Below are 19562 nucleotides of genomic sequence, written 5' to 3' on the forward strand. Positions count from 1 at the left end.
AAGTTATTAAAATAGAACTCTCAGTTTATAAAGCAAAAAAAGATATTACATTTTAAAAAAGTACAAAATGCATCCGGATAACCTAAAAGAAATAGTAGATGGGGTCAGTCAGACAATCATTCAAGAAACATGTTAGATCACATATCAACATGTTGAACACCTCTCAGGCACTAAACTTCCTTCTTGTATGATTCATCCGACAAATATGGAACACATAAGATCATCTTTCAACTATTTTAAGCCACTGCTGACTGCAATTTGTATTATATCCGACAAACAGGGGCCCTAGTTTTTACTACAATATGCACCCACTCACATGTTAATTCTCAGTTTCTGGTTCCTGCAAGAACCTAAAACATTTAACCATAGAATGCGCGCCATGGCTCTCCACCACCACCGCTTGCTGCCTTCGCTGTTGGAATCCAATTAGTTTTGGTTTCTTCTCCCTGGAAGTACATCCCAGTGGCACTTGCTGCAAGCTCACCAATCTCACAGAGGGTCTGAAAAATCATTCCCCAGAAATATATTGAGTATAGATCGATATTAATCTCAAAACCCCCTTAGCATGCAAAAGGGGGGAAAATGAAACCAATTAACAAGCGGTGCATGGTATGAATGAATATGAATATGCTTTCTAACATCATTTCTAGCTTATTCTATTGAAGCAAGCCACACTTTAATAACCACATTTGCTTAATATTGGAAAAAATAATGAATACCTGTATGTCCTCAGTTAAAGCTTTATTAAATGGGCTTTGGCTTCTTTGGCCGACTATAATAGAAGTTGGCAAGTTTGCAGCACGGACCAGGTGAAGAAAGCAGGCTACAGGCTCGTAATGAATTTGCAAAGATGGAGGTGGCTTCTGAGTTTTGGAAGCAATGACTCGACTTACATTAGTCTCAGGACCTACTTGGATACCATAAAGAGGAACTTTGCCACTATTCATTGTCAACAATCTACCTTCCACCTTAAGCTTTGACGCCGGTACAAGAAAAGGGGCTATAATAGTGGGCACAGCAGATGACATGTGCTCAGCATCTGCAATTTTAGTCAGCACTGAATATATAACATGAGGCAGTACTGGTGGCTCCAAATGATCTAACATTACCATTGTTGCCTGCAATCGAGTTAAGGGAAAAATAAGTTCCACAAATATGCACTTTGACTATGTTTGGTAAGAAGGAAGGAAAATGGAGGTAAAGAATAGAACTTTCAATGTGTTTGGTACAGTTCCGATTAAAATTGTTTATTTATGTTGAATAGTACAAAATACAAATGCTTTCATTTACCTCCCTCCTAAATTACGGATAGGGTGGAAAGGAAGAAGTTTTTCCTTCCACTCCTTACACTTCCCCATCCTACCGGACACCTCACGCAGCAAAGAGAACAATCAAGTGATATTTTAGGGGGTAGTGATTCAGTGGATTTGATACTCCCATACTTGAAGATGAATGGCCTTGATAGAAGCCATTCCTTCACAAAGATGATTGCTAAACCACTAAGACTGTCAGGTACACAACACCAACAAAAAGAAGGATTAAAAAGAAAATGGTGACAGCTACTATTCAGTTCACTCATTAAATCTATTTCTATCCTAAGTTGAGATTATGTCTCTTGTTCTACAACTCCTGAAATCACATTCTTCATCCTTAGCCAGTAAAAGCTAGAAAATCTCATTCTATTTCCTTGTTTAAAAATAATATGATAATATCATAACAGAGGAATATACATGGACCAGCAACTAAGAAACCATCAATCCAGTGGGAAAACCTTTTCAAAATTAGCCACAAGGGAAAATTCAAAGCCTAGACTTGAGTCAACTCGAAAATCTCATGTTTATGTAGATAGCGCGGGCTCACTGGTGAAAAGAGGGTTACATCAGGCTCCCTTCCTAATGAGCTTTTACCCTTTCAGATTAGTAAACAACGATATCAAAATAGGCAGTCCTCTTTTACTCTTATTTCACCAGAAGCCAAACACTCTAAAAATGAAGTAGCTATACAAATTCCTCACTTAATCCACAAAACTACATTAACCGATAACAATAGCTGTAATTCAAATAAATGGGGCGGGCTCACTGGTGAAAAGAGGGTTACATCAGGCTCCCTTCCTAATGAGCTTTTACCCTTTCAGATTAGTAAACAACGATATCAAAATAGGCAGTCCTCTTTTACTCTTATTTCACCAGAAACCAAACACTCTAAAAATGAAGTAGCTCTACAAATTCCTCACTTAATCCACAAAACTACATTAACCGATAACAATAGCTGTAATTCAAATAAATGGGTCTCGATATTAATGGCTAAAGGAAGGAAACAGTACCTTCAAATCGTCTTTATCTCTCAATTGAGTAACAGAGCCATTCAATTTTACATCCCCGAAATCCAAATTCAATACCTCGAAGCTGAAAACATATAAACATTGAAAATACGGGTTTTCAATGAAAATCAACCAAAGAGAGACTGAGAAAGAGAGAAGGGACTTACACTTTACTGTAAGGGTGAGGAGTAGGATTGAGAGCACGGGCAATGGCATTTCCGAACCCATCTTCGTCTTGGTAAACGAAGAACACATTCGAAGCTACCTTTAATCTCCATAACTTTCCACTTTGGGATTCTTCCCTGTTTTCGAGTGAGAGTGATTCCAGATTATCCTCTAGATCCATGGAAAGAGTAAATTTGCTCGATGGCGATGGCGATGACGGGGAGAAAAGGAAATGGCAATAGTTCTTCACTTAAGAGGGTTTTCTTGGAGAACAATAAAACAAAATAAAAAGAGTATATTGTTTTCTTACCCTGCTAAGTTTCCTTTTTATTCAATTTCATCCTCATATTTTCAAATAGTTTTGGTCCGATCCTTTATGTCACTCACAGTTTGTGCTATAATGACTAATGAGTCAATTAGGATCATAATTATCGTTCTATTCTTGATTTGTTAACTATTAAAAGAGGTAACTTTTTAATGAACATTTTGCTTCGATATTTTCACTCAATCTTCCAGGCATAAAGGAACAGGCTGAATTCCGATGTATTGTCGACGCCTAGTGTAGAATAATACTTGCTTCCACTGTCACTGTCTCCTCCGTGGCTACTTCCTTCTTTGTCACTCTCCGCTTCGGCCATCACCGGATTGAATATAAACACACATTGGGCGGTACCAAGGTTGCTGAACAACCAGTCATGGACATCCCACATGACTTGAACCGGTTGCTTATCAACCAGAACGGTCTGGTTCCCTCTGAATTTCCATTGCAAATTCCTGACATTAACCAAAACTACACCTTCCATGCTGATCCACATTTCAGGGTCTTTTATTCCAGTTATTGAACTCTCAACAACGATGTCATGTTCTCTGTTTTTTTCATCGAATCTAGCTCGGGTCGTGAAGCTTTTCTTGGCGAACATGTTTTCCTTCCTGTAAATCAGGAGAGGTTCAACCAAAGCCGGTCTCGATTTCGTTCTCTTGTACGCTTTTTTCTTGTAATCCCCTAATAACAAAACCACCTCCTCATGAGCAACTAACACGATGTAGTAATCCGAGACCGGTTCGGGGCCGCTGATGAATTTAGCGGACTGAAGATCCCAGTAAACGTCCACTTGACTCCCTTCAACCTCAAAGGACTTGCACCCTATTTTGCCCCAGAAATGCCAAAGCTTAAGATCGGTCTTGCAGGAGTATTGGAAATTCCCTTGCGTGCTATTCACCATGATGCTGAGAGAAGGGTTCATTACGTTCTTGCACCACAAAACCTTGACGTTCCGATAATAGCCGACTATATTCGTCTGGTACACCAATGTAACGGTGGTCTGAGCGTTTTTATTGTTAGTCTGCGGGTGAGGTTCTCTGGTTACTCTTTCTGCATAATACGACGAGCTTCCAATTGAGTGAGCTCTCAAGGGGAAATGAAATGCCATTTGTAAATGCAAATTTTATTTATTTTTCATGAAAAAACTTCTAATGATTCAGTTCCACTGCATCTGATCTGATCTGATCTCATTGTAAAAATATTTCCCAGGATTGTATATACCTATATATAACCCAATATATATTATAGAGGGGAGAAAACAACGTTACCTTGTGTTGGAAAGTTTCAAGGGTTAAAGGGACCTGGAATCTTAGCTTATGAACGATGGGGTTAGAAATAATAACAGGTTCTGCGAAAACAAAATTGCAGAAGAGAAATCCGTGAGCATGCTGGTTCTGTTTTTAGCAGAAATTGTGGTTTTCTTTGGGAAGAGACAGAATGAACGAACAGACAGGGAACTTTGTCTCTCCATGGAGTGAAAATCTCCATCCAAAGGTTGTAAGCAAAAAAAGGTGTCCGAAACTAGGGGACGTCGAAAATTTCCTCGAAACCAATTTGCAATATATAGTCTGAGTTTGCCCTTTTTAAAAAAATCAATGAACGCCCGAGATATTTCCAGCTGCCAGACAAGCTAGGTTTCAATTTTCTGGCTGACATGAACATCATAGTCAATGTTACAATGACCTGCAACAGTTATAGCTTGGAATGAGGTGTCTGTGATATGCAAATATGCCTGTTTTTCTTTTTTACTGCAACAAACACCTTCATTGTCATGTTTTTCTACATTTACAGAAACTGTAGATGATCCAGGAACTGATTCTTACATATTTTGTCTAAACATTTTCACCTATATTCTACAATAAATTTAAACTATGCAAAGGTTCATTTACACTAGATCCTCATTTGCAGCTGCTTTATTCACTACTGCATCATCGTTTTCATATCTATCTTTCTTATTTCCCTTTCCAGAGGATCTCCCGCCACCATGTCTAGATTTTAGGATTCCTCCAATATGATGGGCTGAAGCATCAGCCTGAACAGCCTCTATGTATAATAACTTCACCAAATTCCTAAACCGACGACGGAATGTTGGTATCCGGGACATGGAAGCTACAATTCCCTGCAATCTGTCGAAAAACAAAAATGGCATGATGGCCGATGAGGATAACAAGTTTGAAAACTAAAAGCTGAGGTTATGGTTCCAACTACCAAGTAGCATGCCACATAATGGTTTATCATGCGCAATCAGATGAGCAAATGAAAAGATCAGTCGACCAGTTGAGCAAATAAAAAGATCATTTAGCATGCTACATAATGGTTTATCATGCACAATCAGATGAGCAAATGAAAATATCAGTCGACCAGCTGAAGAATTGTTTGGTTTACTGATATAGCCTTTTATTTTACCTTCTAATTATTGCTTGAAGCTGTGCTCTCCTGACATTATCATCAGATGGAAAACCTGCATCATTCCAGTCCTCCGGTGTCTCATTTTTGCATTCCATAACCAGCTTCCTCAGGCAAGCTTCTTCACTTTCATCTAATTCGAGTTTCTTTAATTGCTCTTTCATTATAAAGAGTGGTCCAATGAACCATTCGAACACCTTATCCCTTGGCATATTACTCCTCGTTAATTCTGCGTTGTCACCTGGGAAATTCAATCACACAATAATATGATTGTAACCCTAATATCCTCCATAATGCCGGTCTTAAGAAAGTGAGAATAAGGCACATACTGATCAATAAACCAGAGGAGTCACTCTTAACTGATGTCAGCAAACACTGTAAAATGGACCAAGCATGTAGTTTTATACCCAACTTTCTACAATTTCCCTTGACAATGCATTCCTCGATGTCCTTGATAGTTATTAGGCCGTCATGGAGGAGTCTCCTACCATTCACCTCACAGGATTTAAAAAGCCAGTCCCATACCTGTAAAATATCGAACCTAATTGAGTTCTTTTATATTAAACACTAATTTTGTATTATAGGTCATAGAGTTGACCTGCATAGGTCTATAGTGTTGAATAGCCCACTTCAATGTTCTCGAGTTTTCTGAAACAAGTTTTTTGCTGGACACCTCACCTTTACTCTCCAGTTCATTGTAACGGTTATCATTAACCTTCTCGATATCAGGGTTATGGCCCATGTTTCTACGATATTTGGGCCTGGCTGTCAAAAGCATGTTTCATAATCACAATCAAGAGATGTGTAAAAATAAAAGGAAGACAATCTTAGGAGTAACGAGGAACACAATGTTCCTAGGACTTGAGTGTGAGCGTTGGATATATTTAATTTTTTCGAAGTTTTTAAATAATTGAAGGGTAATAGGATGAATATGCAGCCACACCATGTTCGAATATGGTATTGGACACGAGCACTTCAAGAAAAATGAAAAGTCAAAGCATGCATAGGAGGAACATGCATGGTTCTTCCAGTGATTAAAATAAAGAACATTAACACATGCTGTACCTGGGCAGGCAGGATCCTTCCCTCAAGTAGAGTAAATCGTTTACATACTCATCAAATAGAGAAACAACAGATATAATATAGGAAAAACCCAAGTGAAGTGAATCTTCCTGGAATTTAACAAATAGGTTAGACAGAACTTGAAACCAATTGAAACAAAATAGGTGAGAGCATAAAAACTGAGAAAGGAACTTTTTCGGACCTGATGAATGATAACTCCTGCGTAAATCCCCAGAAAGAAGCTTGCAATTATAGCTCCTACGACAGCTCCCACAACAGCCAAAGGCCATAAAAGTATTGCTAAACCGGCAAAGGGAACGCACACCGTCTCTAAGAACGGCCCTTCCCGACCAATTAAATCTTCAAACAGCCTTTTCCATCCTTGGAACAGCATATATGGGCTTTTCCATAGAGTAACAGCTGTAATCAAAGGCACATCAACTAACATGCCAATCAAGCCAACCAACAAACAACCTGGCAATTTCAATAACCTTGCAAGAACAAAATGGAATAAATCCCAAGAGTTTACTTATATTTATTGACTGGTACAGAGCAAAGCTTAAGAAGGGAAGCTCTTACTTTATATCCATGGGCTTCTCATCCGAGGACATTTTTTCACTTAGCTCATCCATGTAGGAGAAGTATGAGTGGAAGCAGAAATCCGTAAAGTCCGTCACCACAGTGCAGCTTCCTTTAATGGTGGACAAACAACCATCCTGCCATGCAATTACTAAGCTACCATTTTATTGTTTAAATGAAGTATGTTGCATGCAAATAACAGACTGGACAAAATGTTCCCAAACTAATTTAAAATACATATCAGTCATGAGACTAAACTAGCAGACCAAGACAATATTTCATACATCGTGCGAAAGTTATAGTTGAATAATCATATATGTTATAAGTGTTAATAATTATAGACATTTTCGGAACAAAAAAGAAAGAGAGAAAACAACATAATTGTGTTGTAAGGATATAGTTGGACATGCCATCTTAATTCAAGTATCAGACACATGGTCCAGAAGGCATTTTGATTGAATGAAATATGCAGGCATACACATTCCTTTTCATTTTTAAACTCATTTGACAACCTGAATGGCCAATTTATTTTCATCCTAGTTGTAAGTATAACATTATTCATGCTAGAATGGAAGATATAGGAAAAGTTCTACAATAATATAATGCTTATTAGTAATGGAACTAAACTAAAATTTTAATAGAAAGAATTAACACAAAATTCTGTGGCAGGTAGCTTGCAAAAGAAGCAGACAAAAATGAAGAAGGAGAAAAGCAACTCACAGCAAAGCAGTGGTGGCATTTGTCAATGGCATTCTGCCCAGAGGCCTCAAAAGTTGCAATAAGGGGAGTGAAAAATCCATACCCTATCCCACCTAAAAGGCTTCCAACAACAGCTACGACCAGCCAGAGAACCAGCGGTACAATCAACGATACTAGAACCACGATCTTTAGAGCCAGTCCCAGCCTCTTTGTTCTAAAATTACAAGTCGAAGAAACAGAAATAAGGACACAACACAAACATTCTCTACGTCCACGAATCATATATTCTAACTGCAGTAGCAGCTACTTTTCTATTGCAGACACTGCATTTCAATGTGACTGGCAACATGCTACGTATATCAATGACAGAAAAGGCTAGAACCCAAAAGCTATTTAATTCCTAAAAATTTCAAATTATCATATAATTTAAATATTTCTTTATATTTTATATTGATAATATGTTTTCGCCATTAAAATTTTATAACTTTATTCTCTCTAAAATTTTAGAAGTTTGTCTCCCCTAACAAACAAAAAAGTTTTGAATCCGTCCTGCTTGGAATTTAAAGGGTTACATGTAAGGAAATTGAAATCCAAAGAATCAAACCTTGCTACAGTGAAGTAAGTCCATATAAAATGTGCAGGCCAAAGCCCAACTGCCACCGCTGAATTCCCGGCCAAGATAATCATCAACGCGACTGGACCAATGAATGCAGCTGTTAACAGAACAAATTGAAAAGAAGAAGAAGCAAAAACTAAATAAGAAATCCATTTTTGAACTGATCACTTATCTAACCATCCATTTCAGTAATCTGCACAAGTTTTTAAAATCATGAACTAAATATGTTCTTCTGTATTTTTGTTTCATGATTGCTTTTATTGTTCCTAACCTGTTTTGTAAATTACCTTTGAGAAGGCCGAGGATAAAGAGCAAAGAAAAGAAGGGAAGGAATGAAACAAAGCTCCATAGTTTAGCTAAGAACCCCGAGGGGACCTCCATGGTTGTTTGGTTGCAGTAAGGTTTTGGAGACGTCTGAAGGGCAATAATGGAATAAAAGTATCCTGCGTTTTTAACCGTCTGTTATTGTTCAAAGTGGTGGCGATTGTGTTGAGTTCTTTCCTTTCCTTTCCCTAATAAAGTAAAAATATATTGAGAAAAAGCAGAAGACAACACGGGTTAAAAGTGGGAGCAGGAGCATAGGGAGAAAGTGTAAGGAACTACGTGGCAAGAGAAGATGGTGCGTTGGACACGTGGCGAGGTGAGGACTGAGGAGGTGGGTGACATTGACACCTCCCCGGAGATCATGCTTTTGGTGGGAACCAACCGACTTTTGCCGCTGGATTTGTCCAACGTTGCAAATATTAACGGTTGATAATTTCCTCAACTCATAATTCTATTAGTTTACTTAATATTCGCAACAAATAAAACACCTAAATTTCATTCTTTATCAAAATACAAAAACTAAACCTCAAATTTTATCGAAATAATCTATTAATTTGAATGAATACAATCACTGAAATCAAACTCATGATATTATAATTATTGTTTCTAAATTTATTGTTACTCATATTTTGAAGACAGAAAAGACTACGTATACAAGATAAATCTATTGGTTTGGAACGCAAACTAATAGTCCTTAGAAGTGGTAGTTATTTTATTCTTTATTAGTTTTTTTTATACGAATATATATATATTCCATCTTTTAAAAAAATTAAAAAATCTTTTTGAAGTCAAATGTGCACCGATCCACCACCTTGGCATCTCTTCCTTCACCACGTCTTGTTTCTCCGTGTGTAGTGAAATGATGATATACAAAAATGTAAGTTGGTATGCAAGATCTGCCCGACTCCTCCGATGCCAACTAGGAAGTGCAGACCTACTTATCGACAGCATCCATAGTTGGCATTCAGGGAGCCAGGCGGGGTAACTACTCTCGCCCGTTTCGTTCCTTCTCTTTCTCTTTCCTGTCAAAATTCAAATTCAAGTTTTGTCTCCCTCGATTTAATTATTGAAAATACTTCGACATTCGATTCAATGATTGGTGCATGATGAAAGAGAGTTGGAACATCTTGTGTACAAAACGAAAAAATCAGTACATGAAATGACATACACTTCTATCATCGGCTAACAGACAACACAACATCTGGTGCAGAGGTATGTCTGGAAGAAATTTAAGCTCCGTTCTCCCACTGTTTTTACTTCTTTCTCTCTAGCAACCCATAACTGAATGTATAAATATGTAAACTTGTGGGGGGTTTAAAAGCTAAGTGTGGCTAAGGAAAGAGACTAGGAGAAGTGCAGGGAGGGAATAGAATGAAGAGAAAAGACTATAGAGTGGTCGGCAAATAGAATGAACATCGTTAATGATGAATACTATTAAGTTAATTTATAAAATGTTAAATTACAAAGTATTAAACGTATAATTATAGATTAGTTAAAAATCTAAATGTAATCTAACTAAAATACAATATTTATAAAACATTAGTTTTTAGGGTAAACTATATCATTGATCACCTAACTATTTATCCTTTTTACTTTAACTACCAATTTTTTAATTTTGTCAATCGGGTCACCTACTATTTAAATCTTGTCAATCAAACCACGTGTCGTTAAATATTAACGAATGAGATGACGTGGCAATTAATAAAATTTGTATAAGTACACATTTAGTCCTCCGCAATACGTCACCATCTGATTGGATCTTTTTTTTCTTAATATTTTTATTTAATTTAATAATTTTTCTATTCAATCAAATGGTGACACGTGTCATCAATTTAATGAATATAAAATAAATTGAATCAATAACAACTGCTGGTGGGGTTTGAACCCAAAGGAAGCAAACACCTCAACCACTGAGTTGCACCATTCAAATGAAAAATCTATCACGCCATAATATGTGAATGTATTTTATTTCTATTTTAAATCATTTTAATAAAAAATAAAAAATATTAATATATTATAATTGAAATACAACGGAGATATTCGTTGACTTAGAATTTTCCTGATAGTTGGAGGGCTTATCGTAGTAAGTATTTTAACTTATGCATTGATTTGTTTATATCCCGGTTAGAATAAGAATTTTATATTTTATTATTTATTCATTATATATTTGAAGAAAATTTTAGGAGAAATTTGATTTTATTGAATTAGTCTATTTTAATATAGAGTTGTTAAATAAGATTATAATCCGATCGACGTTCTAATATTTTAAATTATAAGGTACGATACATTTTAGTTCAATAAAATTAAGATAATAAAGAAAATTTATTAATTTAAAATATGTAAAGTGATATATTTCAATTATAACATATTAAATTCACTTTTATTTTAATTTTTACATTAAATGTGCTTTAAAATATAAATAAAACATATTTATTTATTAATCAATTATAATATTTGTTTATATATATTTTATATTTTCATACTATTCAATTATTTTATGTTTGAGTCTTTTATAAGGTCATTTATTACCATTAAATATATTATAAATTATATAGATTATGTTCTGTATACTAAACAAATTTAGTAGTTCAGCTTAGTGGTTATGGCATTCAATTTTTCGGCTTACGTCCCAGGTTTAAACCCCACGATTATTGATTTTATTTATTTTCATTCATTAAATTGGTGACACATGGCACCCTTTGATTGGACAAAAATTTATTAAATAAAAAATAATAAAAAATCCAATCACACAGTGACACATGTCATCATCAGATTAAGAAATAAAATTATTGAATTAAAGAAAAGTTAAGACCAAATTAATAGAATGTGTAAGTAATGAGGACTAAATGTGTAATTATACAAATTTTATTAACTGTCATGCCATCTCCTCTGTTAATATTTACCTGCAGGTGGCTTGATTGACAAGATTTAAATAGGTAGGTGACCTGATTGACAAAATTAAAAAATTGGTGGTTAAAGTAAAAGATGTAAATAGTTAGGTGGTCAATGATATAATTTACCTTAAAAACTAATGCTTTATAATATTGTAATTTAATTAAATTACATTTAGATTTTTTATTAATTTATAATTATACATTTAGTAATTTATAATTAAACATTTTATAAATTAATTTAATAATACTTATAGTTAACGGTGTTCATCCATACTCGACGAACGTTATAAAATTTTCTAAATATAATATATTTGTAACGGACTTTAACTGAAAAATGTCATATAAATGAGTCATGAAGTTATCAGGATGTGGCAAGTGGGATGGCATTGTTGGACCAGTGTGAACCTGAATTGGCCCGTGACGATTTAACTGACTTTGATATATTCGGGTTTTTTAGGCTAACGACCGACGCAGCCTGAAACTCAATCCTTGTATTACAATACAAATAGTTGGTCAATATCTCAAGGAGTCGTCGGCCTGGCCTGGCCTGCGTGGACTTCAAACTCTTTTATATATACATAATAAAAATAAATAACTTATTTAATACATTATCGATAAAATATTATTCTATAAAAAAGTTGTTTAATTATAATATGCTTTCTTTAATATAATTAAAAGATATAAAACAATCATACAATTTCATTTGTGGAATGAGTTTTCCACCGTCAATATATAATATTTTGGTTGTCCCTTTTTTCCCATATGTATGGGGTAAGGGAGGTAAGATAGTAGGCTGCACCAACACCAGGTTGAGAGCAGTTTCCGTAGGAGACCTCCGTATTATAAAATGCCCTCCGTGAGACTCGATCCCACGACCTAAAAGTTAAGAATTTTGTGTTCTACTAACTGAGCTGGATGGTCATTTACATCAATACATAATATGTATATCTAAAATAAATAAATAAAAATTACCATTCTTTTCCACCTTAACTTGAGATTATTGCAACAGACTGATTTTATCTTTAATTTATTTATAGACCTTATTATTTATACTAATTATAATTTATTAAATTTAACATCATCAGTTAAATGATTTTTTTTAAAAGTCCATGATGATTATAAGGTGATAATTATTAAGAATCTTTCTTAATCATTAATAATGCACACATCCATTAATACAGTTGCATAAATTTAAGACTTTCAAAGAAAATTATATAGTCTTTAACCAATGAGATCACTTAATATACTCATTAGTCAGGTGATTATAAGTTAATCTATAGAAGTGGAATTCATATAATTAAAAAGTAGTGTAACAATATCATGTCCAAAAATCCAACCGGTACATATAGGGAATGACTAATGACTTAAGTGGATACAATTTGATGGATTCCAACCTTTGGTGCAGCTCTTTCATATGAAAATGTGATCAAAATCTAACGACTGATGACAGTTCTTTTAATCAATTTTCAATTAAAAAAACTTTAAAATGAGAACCGGGAATGACTGCCGTGGGGTACAAAAACATAATTTAGTGGATCAACATACTAGTACGGTTGATCGCCCCAATATACTGTCCCCTGAAAACTAAATTAAAGAGACGACATGCTTCTCCTCCTCTCAAGTACAACACAAAAAGAGTACCATCATAAACTTTACCTGAAATAAACACTTATTTCTCCCCCGAAAATTCTGAAGAAGATAAAGGAAAGTTTCTTTCAAGGGCCCTCTGATACACAGATCTTGGCCTCTGAAGGAGAGATTTTATCTTGTCCAAAGATACGAGTGTTGAAATGGCCACAACGGACGGCCAGCTGACTCAGACTCGAACCCTCTTGGTCCCAAATCCAAGGCCACACTGCCTTCCCATCAGGCCATCACTGATGCTCAATATATATATATTTCCCCTCATGTTTGTCAGTTCATAATTGTCAATTATGTCATCACCCGCATACACACTGTATACGATTAAGGTCAAAATACACTGTATACACATTATTTTGTTAATATTCATAATGCAATTGAAAATAAATCCAGTTGTCAAAGTCCGCATGGAAGTGACATTTAATAAAGTCAAAATTAAGCTTACATTATGACTGAAAATTAATATATGATTTTCTTTTAGTAATTTCAAAAACAATATCTTAACTCCAAACACCCTGTTCCAGTCTTCTTGTTATATAGAGAAGCATAGAGGTGAAACACAGGTGATACAGAGCAAGCAGCAGCCAATGCAAATGAGACTTTCAAATGCTACCCTTTGCTTGGTTACCTTCATTGTTTTCTCCCTCTTACAGACGCCTACATTTGCCGCCAAAAGGGTAAGCATTTTCGATTCAAGCACCCTTTTTTTTCCCTTCCATTGATGCAAAATGAGATGATGAAAATTTGCATATGTTTGTTGTAGTCCTATGTGGTATACTTGGGAGGACATTCGCATGGAATCGAATCTCCATCAGTTGATCTGGATGCTGTGACGGATTCTCACTACGATTTTCTCCGAACATTCCTCGGAAGGTAAATCGTAAATGGGACTTTCAGCTGACTTTGTTCAGTAAACATATTTGAAGCCTTTTGTTTTTAACATCATGGATGATTTGTTTTCAGCCATGAGCATGCTCGAGAAGCTATCTTTTACTCTTATACGAGACACATCAATGGTTTCGCTGCGAATTTAGACGATGAAGTAGCAGCTGAGATTGCAAGTAAAGCTTCATTTTTATTTCTTCAGTTCATTTCTCCCCAGAAACTACTGTTTTTTTTTCCAATTGTGTGATTTTGTGTTGAACTCCAATGGCAGGGCACCCTAAAGTCGTTTCAGTGTTCTTGAACAAGGGAAGAAAACTGCACACAACTCGATCCTGGGAATTCCTTGGCTTGGAGCAAAACGGTTTCGTTGCATCGAACTCAATCTGGAACAAAACCAGATATGGTGAAGATACCATTATCGGAAACCTTGACACTGGTGAGACACTTTTCTCGTAATAATAATTGCATAAACTAACTAGATTAAGTCGCGGATTCTTCGCCTTCGCTTTGAATCTAAGTATTTATTAAAACCAGTTTTTGTCTGTTTTATGAGTTAACTTCGTCCCCATATGACAAAACTCATAAATGAATACAGATTGGATCTAGCATACTAATAATTTTTAATTTGAAAACTTATTAAAATAAGAAAAAAGGGTTTTGTTTTCAATAACGATGGAATTAAGTATTGGTATTAGAAAAAAAACTACAATTTGACTAGCCCCACCCCATGTTCATGCATGACGTCCAGAGCATTTTCTTTTTACTTATGTTGCCAACCATGAGTCTATGTTAGTCTAATGGAGCTGTTCCATTGATAAGAGTTCTTAAAAAAATAATCAAACACCTAATGTGAAGTAGAAAATGGCTTGGAACCCTTAAAATAGTAGGTGGATAAGGATTGAAACGTGGTGGTACAGAACAAGAAACCAAAGATGCATAGCCCATATTTGCTTGTATTTTAGTAAAGGTTTTGATATTCATAGCCTTTAACGCATGCTGAAGAATGGGGATTTTCTTTTTCATTTCTAAGGTGTTTGGCCTGAATCAAAAAGCTTCAGCGATGATGGGTATGGACCGATTCCTTCAAAATGGAAGGGAATTTGTCAAAATCACAAAGATGCCGGATTTCACTGCAACAGGTCTGTATTTTTTTTAGCTTTCTCCTACCCCCACCTTTCAACCCACGCCCATGGCCGTGGGTTTACTTTTTCCAAGGATGATGTTGTTGATTTTGTCTTTTTACCTTGAAATTTAGTGCGGACTATGCCCAGGTACCCACTTGCTTTTAATGGTTTTATCATGAACCCAGTTTTAAGAGGTGGTTGTGATCTCTTTTGTTAAGCAAAATGCCCTTAATAGAAATACTTGGTATCTTCATAATTTGTCATTAATGTATGCCTTAATTGGCCTAATGTGTCCATCGTTTTCAACCCAGAAAGGATCCGTCATGTGTGCGGACTGCAGAAGTAATTTTAGGTAATGTAGGAATCTTCAGTTCCAATTTGGTGGTGGGGATGGACCAATATCAGAAATAAATATAAAAAGCATAACCATTTGGAATTTCATGCTGAGGGTACCACTTTCTCTGAGAGTTTGGGAATAAAAAAAAAGTATTATCTAAATTCTAAACTTCACATAAATAAGAAAAGGGTTGTCACTTTTCTTTAGGAGACACAAACGGGTTTTACAATTCCAATGACTCTTCATTTTCTTTTCAAGCTTTTGTACGCGCTCTGGTTCAACATCTATTTAGATATGAGTACGGAATATGATCCTCCGAACGCATTAAAAAACCTATAAAATATTGAACAAATTTGTGCTGCACGAATGTCTGTAACACTTAAATCTGTCTAACAATGATTCCAAAGAGGTTACAGTTTATGAATACTGAAAAAATCTGCCTGTGTTGAAATTTGAATCTTAAACTTGTTCAAAGTCACCTCCTTTTCCCCCCTTAAACTTCTTCATTTGTACTCCAAAAAAATGATGTCTGTAAATGGATAATTTCTAGATAAGATTCTTTTATTACCTTTTTTTCTCCCTCACATCTGTCAATGAAAATAACTCGCTTTAAAATTTCATGTTATGTGTTTTTGTTGGTACATGAGCAATTTTAAGTTCTTGGCTTGTTTTTCTATGTAAATCTACCTTGAAAGTTTATGCTTTATCTAAGTTCTCTCTCTGTATTGCAATGGAGTATGATTTCAATACTAATAATTCTTTTTGTTGTTTAGTGTATATTATCAAAAAAAAATTCCTACAAACTGACAGTAGTCTGAAAATTTATGCTTAGTTTATTACTACATGTCTGAAAATTTCGAACAATGAGGTAATTAGTATTAGCCTTCCATCCAGGCACTACAGACAGAATATTTTTATCTGATATCCTTGCACATTGTTGCCTAAAAGCAAGACATCAAAGAATTGTTTATGCTTCATAATATTATATATATGTATATCAGATATCATAGAATTTGGTAACCATTGGATACTTAAGATGTGGGTTCTTGTTCTTCTACAAATCCAAAAAAAACCCTTTGAGACACAATTATTGAGCCAGCATATTATAGATCCCTTAAATATGGTTCATTTTTCCTCGTTAGAAGCAAAGTGTCACTGGCCGAGGCTCAATGATCGGGCTTGAGTAAGTGCATGGATCGTGACACAAAGCTTCTGGCTGCTTGTATGGAACATGCATGCGTGCACTGCTACACTTGCAACTTGCAAGTGCACAAAATATTGATGCAAAAACATCTTTCTCTCATTCTGAAATTCCCTTGCTGTCATTGGTCAGATCTGTTTTCCTCTTTTTTCTTTTGGGTTGAAATGTTACCTGCAACTGTCTTATTATGGTGTCTTTTCGATCCTGGAATAAGCTATTATCCCTTTTCCTGGAGGTAGTTTAGGTTTGTGTCGGTATCTGAATTAAAATTTAAGTTTATTTGTAATGAAAGTACATGTTTTTTCCATGTATTTCTAAACCATGTTAGTGCCTAAATTGTTGGATTTTTGTTTAAAGGAAGCTAATTGGAGCAAGGTATTTCAACAAAGGCTATGCTGCTACTGTTGGCAAACTCAACTCGTCATTCGATACACCACGCGATAAAGAAGGTCATGGAACGCATACCTTATCGACTGCTGGAGGTAACATGGTAGCCAAGGCAAGTGTTTTCGGCTTCGGTAAAGGAACCGCAAAAGGTGGATCGCCTAGAGCCAGAGTAGCAGCATACAAGGTGTGCTGGCCACCGGTTTCCGGGAATGAATGCTTTGATGCAGATATATTGGCAGCTTTTGACGTGGCCATTCATGATGGTGTCGATGTGCTGTCTGTGTCACTGGGAGGAGAACCCACTGCCTTTTTCAATGACAGTGTCGCGATTGGTTCTTTTCATGCTATCAAGCATGGAATAGTTGTCGTCTGCTCGGCTGGAAATTCAGGACCTGCTGATGGAACTGTCTCCAATATTGCACCATGGCAGATCACGGTCGGAGCCAGCACCATGGATAGGGAGTTTTCTAGTATTGTTGTCCTCGGCAACAATATGCGCTTCAAGGTTACATTCCCCCTCCTTTCAAGTCTAGTTACTGAAAATCAAATGGAAATTTGAGGAAGATGATAAATATTGTTGAACATAAGTCAAAATGCAGATCAGATACAAATAGAAAAATGAGTAGCAACATAAGTATCCAGTGCAATACAAAATTAAACACCAAAATAGAGAGGAATTACTACGACTTAAGATTTCTGGTTCATAAAATGCTTGGAACTTAGCAATACTTATTTCATTTCTGAAGGGACAAAGTTTATCAGATAAAGTTTTGCCAGGCAAGAAGTTCTTCCCACTTATTAGTGCAGCAGATGTTAAGTTGGCGAATGCATCGATTGAAAACGCGTAAGGATAGATCACTTCTAAATAGTGGTACCTTGGTTTCAGTTATACCTACTGTTCTAACACACTTCAGTCTGTATTATATGTATTTTTGCTTCTTGATCTCTTCTGTACATACATACAAACATGCTGATTTGAATACATTATGCAGAACATTATGTCAGGCTGGTGCCATTGATCCTAAAAAGGCAGCAGGAAAGATACTGGTTTGTCTTCGAGGGCAGAATGCTAGAGTGGACAAGGGTGAGCAAGCAGCTCTGGCTGGTGCTATTGGCATGATTCTTGCTAACAACAATCTCACAGGGAATGAAATTATCGCCGACGCTCATCTCCTCCCAGCTTCACATATCAACTACACCGATGGTCTCGCAGTTTTCGCTTACATAAAATCAACAAAGTAAGTGTGAGAATCAATAAATATAGGCATATTGTTAGCTTATATAACAATAGATCCTCATGAATTCACGGACTACACATGAACAGGCATCCCATGGCTCGTATTACACCTGTAACCACCCAAATTGGCACAAAGCCAGCCCCCTTCATGGCAGCATTTTCATCAAAGGGACCCAATACCATCACGCCTGAGATCCTCAAGGTACTTGCTACTAGCAGCTACAGTTTTTCATTTCCCCCCCCCTAGTAATTAATCTGCTAAATTGTATCTGATACTCAGTACTTTGCATTCTATATTCAGCCCGATATCACTGCACCAGGAGTGAGTGTAATAGCTGCCTATACAGGAGCAGAAGGGCCAACAAATGAAGATTTCGACAAGCGCCGAGTTCAGTTCAACTCTGTATCAGGCACTTCGATGTCATGTCCTCATGTTTCAGGAATTGTTGGCCTTCTTAAATCCCTTTATCCTAAGTGGAGTCCTGCAGCAATCAAATCAGCTATCATGACCAGCGGTAAGAAACCTGGTCCTACAACAAGAAACGTTCAGTTTCCGGTTCTTGAAATTCCATTCAGATTATGATTGCAGAATAATCCCTAACTGTTTCTCCCCCGATGTTGCAGCAACCACGTTGGATAACTCACATGAGCCGATCCTAAACGCATCATACATCGAAGCCGGACCATTCAGCTATGGAGCAGGACATGTACAACCAAACCGGGCTATGGATCCGGGCCTCGTTTATGACTTAACCGCTAAGGATTACCTAAAGTTTCTATGCACATTAGGGTACAACGAAACACTAATATCAGCGTTCTCACAGAAACCCTACAAGTGCCGTGGTTCAATCAATCTTGCCAACTTTAACTACCCTTCAATCACCATCCCTAAACTCGTTGGATCCATCACAGTGACTAGGACTGTTAAAAATGTAGGATCACCAGGCACTTACAGAGCTCAAGTGCGGAAACCGATGGGGATATCGGTTTATGTTAAGCCGAGAAAATTGAAGTTCAAAAAGGTTGGTGAAGAGAAGACATTCAAGGTTAGCCTGAAAGTTAAGAACGCTGATGCAGTCAAGGAATATGTATATGGGCAGTTGATATGGTCAGATGGTGTACACTATGTAAGGAGTCCTATAGTAGTGAAGGCAGCCTAAACCATAGAAGGTTTGTTTAAAAAATAGCTCTCATAGCTTTAAGTTTAAATCTCTGGATTCAATCCTATATGTATTTGCTTTTAGCATGGCCTTCAATGTGTTCTATATTATTCTTCAGGGCCCTTGCTGTAATATTTGACTAAAACAATAATTATTAGCAAAATGAAATCCAGTTTGATTAACGAGACGTTTCTCTATGTTTC

The 19562-nt window shown here is 36.2% G+C and overlaps 4 protein-coding genes across 5 annotated transcripts; 1 reads left to right on the top strand and 3 right to left on the bottom strand.

The window, feature by feature from the left end:
• Positions 1-201: 201 nt before the first annotated feature.
• On the bottom strand, positions 202-2668 carry LOC120164633. The gene is made up of 4 exons (XM_039174306.1): positions 2488-2668; positions 2324-2405; positions 720-1118; positions 202-500 (listed from the first exon to the last, which is right to left on the bottom strand). Exons 1-4 carry the CDS (start codon positions 2664-2666, stop codon positions 360-362), a joined length of 801 nt encoding a protein of 266 aa, XP_039030237.1. The 5' UTR covers positions 2667-2668; the 3' UTR covers positions 202-359.
• Positions 2669-2981: 313 nt separating this feature from the next.
• LOC120163509 lies at positions 2982-3915 on the bottom strand. Its single transcript, XM_039173434.1, has one exon. It carries the CDS (start codon positions 3913-3915, stop codon positions 2986-2988), a length of 930 nt encoding a protein of 309 aa, XP_039029365.1. The 3' UTR covers positions 2982-2985.
• A 564-nt stretch (positions 3916-4479) lies between these two features.
• Positions 4480-8664, bottom strand: LOC120164667 (uncharacterized membrane protein At3g27390). Of its 2 annotated transcripts, XM_039174331.1 has the most exons (10): positions 8457-8664; positions 8158-8266; positions 7575-7767; positions 6855-6991; positions 6478-6766; positions 6279-6385; positions 5812-5974; positions 5543-5738; positions 5214-5454; positions 4480-4933 (listed from the first exon to the last, which is right to left on the bottom strand). In XM_039174331.1, exons 1-10 carry the CDS (start codon positions 8548-8550, stop codon positions 4693-4695), a joined length of 1770 nt encoding a protein of 589 aa, XP_039030262.1. In that variant the 5' UTR covers positions 8551-8664; the 3' UTR covers positions 4480-4692. The 2 variants fall into 2 exon arrangements, with proteins under 2 accessions (XP_039030262.1, XP_039030269.1); XM_039174338.1 differs by lacking the exon at positions 7575-7767 and having other exon boundaries at positions 8457-8662.
• A 4939-nt stretch (positions 8665-13603) lies between these two features.
• Positions 13604-19541, top strand: LOC120164682 (subtilisin-like protease SBT5.3). The gene is made up of 11 exons (XM_039174349.1): positions 13604-13705; positions 13792-13901; positions 13992-14089; positions 14185-14349; positions 14944-15052; positions 16933-17467; positions 17709-17806; positions 17955-18200; positions 18287-18401; positions 18501-18714; positions 18824-19541. The coding sequence occupies exons 1-11, from the start codon at positions 13616-13618 to the stop codon at positions 19357-19359; spliced, it is 2316 nt and encodes a 771-aa protein (XP_039030280.1). The 5' UTR covers positions 13604-13615; the 3' UTR covers positions 19360-19541.
• Positions 19542-19562: the final 21 nt, after the last annotated feature.

Source organism: Hibiscus syriacus, unplaced genomic scaffold (assembly GCF_006381635.1).
Source record: "Hibiscus syriacus cultivar Baekdansim isolate YM2019G1 unplaced genomic scaffold, ASM638163v2 tig00002919_pilon, whole genome shotgun sequence".
Taxonomy (NCBI): Eukaryota; Viridiplantae; Streptophyta; class Magnoliopsida; order Malvales; family Malvaceae; genus Hibiscus; species Hibiscus syriacus.